At 36.6% G+C, this 4961-nt stretch overlaps 1 protein-coding gene across 1 annotated transcript; it reads right to left on the reverse strand.

Annotated features, from left to right (window-relative positions):
* Positions 1–314: 314 nt before the first annotated feature.
* Positions 315–1964, reverse strand: LOC309501283 (baculoviral IAP repeat-containing protein 2-like). The gene has a single exon (XM_082173314.1). It carries the CDS (start codon positions 1864–1866, stop codon positions 442–444), a length of 1425 nt encoding a protein of 474 aa, XP_082029440.1. The 5' UTR covers positions 1867–1964; the 3' UTR covers positions 315–441.
* Positions 1965–4961: the final 2997 nt, after the last annotated feature.

The raw sequence follows: 4961 nt of genomic DNA on the forward strand, positions 1-4961 counted from the left end.
GAATGTATGAAAAACATGAACAAATATTGCATAAAGATAATTAAATGACGGTCCTTCAAGTATGAGAGTGACTAAACAAATCATATTTATTTTAGAACATCTTTCTGCTATGTCTACGAAACATTGACGTGAAAGATGAGTATTACACTTCAAACTCGTCTAACTATTACACTTATTTTGTTATTATTACACGGTTATTTTGTGTGTGTGTCACTAAACAACATGGTTAAGCTAATTAATTATAGTTGATGCGTGGTATTTTTACGTGAAAGGAGGAAAAGGAATATTTAACATGTAAAAATAATAATATTTTAACCTATCGTCAATTTCAATTGTTAGATAAATCATCTAACAATCAACAGTTATATGTGAAACAATTAGAGTTGGTGTAAATTTGCACATCCAAAAACTGTTGTTACTTGGATGATGAATATCTTCACTTTATGATAGGAAAGTACGTACAGCGCCTTTGACCAATCCTCTACATATGGGACACTTGCGCAGAGAAGGCGCACATTCTTTGCACACAACTAGGTGACCACAGGGCATGAAGACAATGTTCACTTCCTTATCCATGCAAACTTTGCATGTGCGCTCCTCTTGAAGTCTTCTTAACTGTTCCTCCATAGGCAAGTCTGAAAGATCTTGACTCGGTGATGCAGCTTCATTTGTCTGGGTCATCAGTTTTCTCAGCAGGCAGACATCATTCTTCTTGATCCAGTTGCGGAAGACTTCTGCTGCTGCATTTCCTTTCGACAGGACTAACTCAATGAGCTGCCCTGTCTGCTGCTTGACTATAGTGCAGTTACGAATAATGTCATACTCTTTCTGTGAGATGACGTTCTCCTCTAGAAGATGGTCCATTAAGCTCTGCACGCTTTTTAGCTGCTGTGAGATGACATGATGATGTTTCTTAAGAAAAGTAAAATCATCTGATGCCATTTCCTCAGCAAGAAGCTCTCGCTCCTCCTCTCTCTTCTCATCTTCTGCACTTAGTAAATCAGACACCAACTCTTGAACGGTTTTGTAATTTTCTCCACTTGCGAGAATTTTGCTCTGCACGGTTTGCTTCACCAGGCCACGCTCAAATCCCATCTCTAAAGCAGACTTCACCACAGGATTGTTCATCATCACTGCATCTTCTGAACGGTCTTCTCCAGGATCCAGGTGTACAACAGCTGGATCAACAAATTCTCTCGAGTTACTGTCTCCATTAGTCAATAGCTGTTCAAATAGTCTTGGAAATCTTGCTTGAATCTGATGAACAAACTCTTGGCCCTTTTCTTGCAACAGGTATTCACATCTTGGAAACCACTTGGCATGCTCTACCCATGGATCATCACCAGACTCCCAACATCTGAGTCCACCATCACAACAAAAGCACTTCACGTCATCACGACGACCAACATAGTAAAAACCAGCCTTAGCCAATTGGTCTGGTCGAACAGTTATTCTTGAGGGCCAGTAGACAAATGTGAGCAACCTTTCTTCACACTGTTGCATTGCCGAGTTAGATACATTGGAAAGGTCGCCGGCAGATAAAGGTACATTATCTGCACGGTCACCTCGAACAAAGCGGCAGTTGGGGTAATGCCTCTGGTGCTCTGATACTGCCCGATCTCCCGGTTCCCAGTTGCTAAGCTGGCCTCCACAACTGAAGCAAGCCACTCTGTCGCCCTGGCCAAGGTAGTAGAAACCACTTTTGGCAAGCTCGGCTGGACTTATTGGTGCAAGAGTCCAATTCTGAAAGGTGTCAAGGCGTTCCTGTTCCCGACGCATGTCAGGACTGTGACAAGTCGGAGGTCGCTGGTGAGACATATCCTGGTGAGACATATCCAGGTTTAAGTAACCCACCAGCTCCTCCATTTGGTCTGAAACGGATGCCGTGGTGGTCGATGTTACGGGTATCGCAGGGCTGTAGGATGGCTACTTTGCGAAACGGGAGAAAAGGCAGGGTGTGAGGACGACAGGAGGTTTTGTCCGGGTTGTGTGCGAAGTCCTGAAATATTTATCAGGTCAACAGCTCACTCCGCCCCGCTGGAGGGGTTGTCATCATGACGCCGTAAACTGCTGTAGGCCTATAGGATTACATATAATGCCACATTGAATCAGAAGTAGCGTCATGGAGAAGTTATGCATATTCCACCGGAGAGATGTCTATAATTACACCAAAATTTTATATATAAAAATATACATATATTTTTAAAACATAGCCTACAGTATGCATGGGTGAATTGTACGTCATAAGATCTGTAACAAGCATGTAGAAAGTAGTTAGGATGTATTTCATTTTGCCTAGGCTTTAAGTTAATTTTACCAACTATTAAGATGTTAAAGTTCATAGACCTTTAGCACATTCAAATGTATTGAGTTAAAATGAAAACGTGATATCAATATCGCATTACCGAATTCATGGGTGTTTAATAGCTTCAATAGTTATCAAGCACCAGCTGATTTAAGTTTTTCTTCAAACAAAAGTAATTTTCTGACAAATCATTGTACACATACCCATGTGTTTTGTTGTATGCACAGATTTTGAGGGTCGCTTATAGAAAGATGTGTCCTTTGTTTCGCGGTATTTTTAAAAAACATAGATCTACATAGATGTTTTACACGATAAGATATGTCAGAGAACCTTGTACGACATTCTATATCCGCATAAAGGGTTAAAATGTAAAATATACATTTTAGCGCTATTTAAAAACTAGGACGGTATAATAATATAATGTAAATGTCTCACGTGAAGATGATGGTTTAAACCATAATTTTATCAAATCAAGTCAATTCATGTGAATACTGTCGTATATGAACAAAGAGAAGACCTAGAGTTCACTAACATCACAGCTAACTGTAGGAAACAGATTTCCGGGGGAAAGTGTAAAGAAAACGCCATACAAAACATTACAATCACACCCGACAATATGATAAGTGTTACGCTAGTGATGATAAAAATTGTTAAACAATTTCAAAACAGGGTGTTTCAGAAGAAATGTTTCAGAGTCGGTATGCTCCGGTGAAAACTGTCTGAACTTTGATGAGGCCGACAACAATATAGGGCTGTTAAACATGCGGTAGAATAACAATGTTCAATATAAACAAGAATCCTGCTCTAATGGATGACAAATTTACACCAACTCTAATTGTTTCACATATAACTGTTGATTGTTAGATGATTTATCTAACAATTGAAATTGACGATAGGTTAAAATATTTTTATTTTTACATGTTAAATATTCCTTTTCCTCCTTTCACGTAAAAAATACCACGCATCAACTATAATTCATTAGCTTAACCATGTTGTTTAGTGACACACACACAAAATAACCGTGTAATAATAACAAAATAAGTGTAATAGTTAGACGAGTTTGAAGTGTAATACTCATCTTTCACGTCAATGTTTCGTAGACATAGCAGAAAGATGTTCTAAAATAAATATGATTTGTTTAGTCACTCTCATACTTGAAGGACCGTCATTTAATTATCTTTATGCAATATTTGTTCATGTTTTTCATACATTCCTATATGAACAAAAACTGTACAAAAACAAGATGTAAACAGCGTAATATGTAAAATGTCAATTCACACGCTAAAACTGGTCACTATAGTGGCTTTTCTGTATTTGTTTTAAAATGGCTCATGATGATGCATTTACTTTTAACCCAATTGACCTCTAGAATTTAGGTTTTACCAAAGTGTGGAACTTTAACAGCCTCGAGCTTGGATGAATATGCCTCTCTCAGTGCAATAGTTAGATGTGATTCTGTTGTAATAGTTTAAGTGTAAAACAGCATGCACTTTGTGTAATTCGTAGATAGAGGGAAAGTTGCACTAAATGAAGTATCAATTTAGTCAGACAGAAAGACTATCACTTAAATTCTTAATTGTCATTTATTTCAGCTCTCAAAGAAACGTCTTCACCTAAAACACATACAGTCCAACATACAACATGTGAAACAGCGTTGTGCTATCTGAACAAGATGACTAAATCTAGCGGAGTAATAAATCCATCATTTGGAAAACTTTTGTGTATTTATTATAAACGGCTCTTTTCTTAGTGATTTGGTCTTTTGAATCTTACATGGATTATAAGGACATGTGTGATTCGTGTATAAAGATTATGTTTTAAAGTTAGTCCATAGGGTGTGTAAAAATACACCCAAAGAATTAAGCACAACTATTACACATACTAAGTAGGAGAATATCTAACTGTATATTGTAGATTGTGAACATTCCATTATCCGTTTATTTGGGGTCAGAGAACATCCTTAGCTCATACATCTCTTTAATTTTGTTCTGGATGTTGAAGTGTTAGTTAAAAGATAAAGGTATTAGTTAATAACAAACAGACAAACAAACAACATGGAACCATGATATTAATATATAAAATATTGTATAATTACATGTTGAAGCATAGCCTACGCACAGTTTGAAAATGACTTCCATAATATTTTCTTTTAGTAAAGCTATGTCTGGATTATCCCAACGCATAGTTTTGCATCTGGGGGTGAGACCTCTCAGAGATTACACCAATATTAGCTTTCTCGAACATTTAATTAACATGCATTCCCTATATGTGGTTGTTAAACGCCTCAGGTAATTAATATGAAATGTAAGACTGTTGTAGTTTGATATGTTTGATGTTGCTCACGTTTGAAACATTGTTTAAAAAACATAATTTACCATTTTTCTGGTATCTTTAAAAGTCGTTCGTGAAAGACATTCTATAACTTTCTATAGACATTCTATAATATTTTTTTTTACAGGTTTTAAAATCTGTAGGTGAAGGAAAACATTCTAACTTGTTTTAAATTTTTCTGATAGGCCTAACGTTTTAAATACTACACCTTTGTATTTTAAAGGTCTGTATCATTTTAAAAAGTTATATGTGAAAGTGTTACATGTCTGTGAAAAGAAAACTGTTTGCCTGCCGCTTACGTTTCACGGTTTTACAGTTTAAATCA

Source organism: Leuciscus leuciscus (assembly GCF_965113295.1).
Source record: "Leuciscus leuciscus genome assembly, chromosome: 6".
Taxonomy (NCBI): domain Eukaryota; kingdom Metazoa; phylum Chordata; class Actinopteri; order Cypriniformes; family Leuciscidae; genus Leuciscus; species Leuciscus leuciscus.

Excerpts from the sequence above, each read along its gene's own strand:
- LOC309501283 (XM_082173314.1), bottom strand. The coding sequence starts at position 1,866 with ATGGAGGAGCTGGTGGGTTACTTAAACCTGGATATGTCTCACCAGGAT.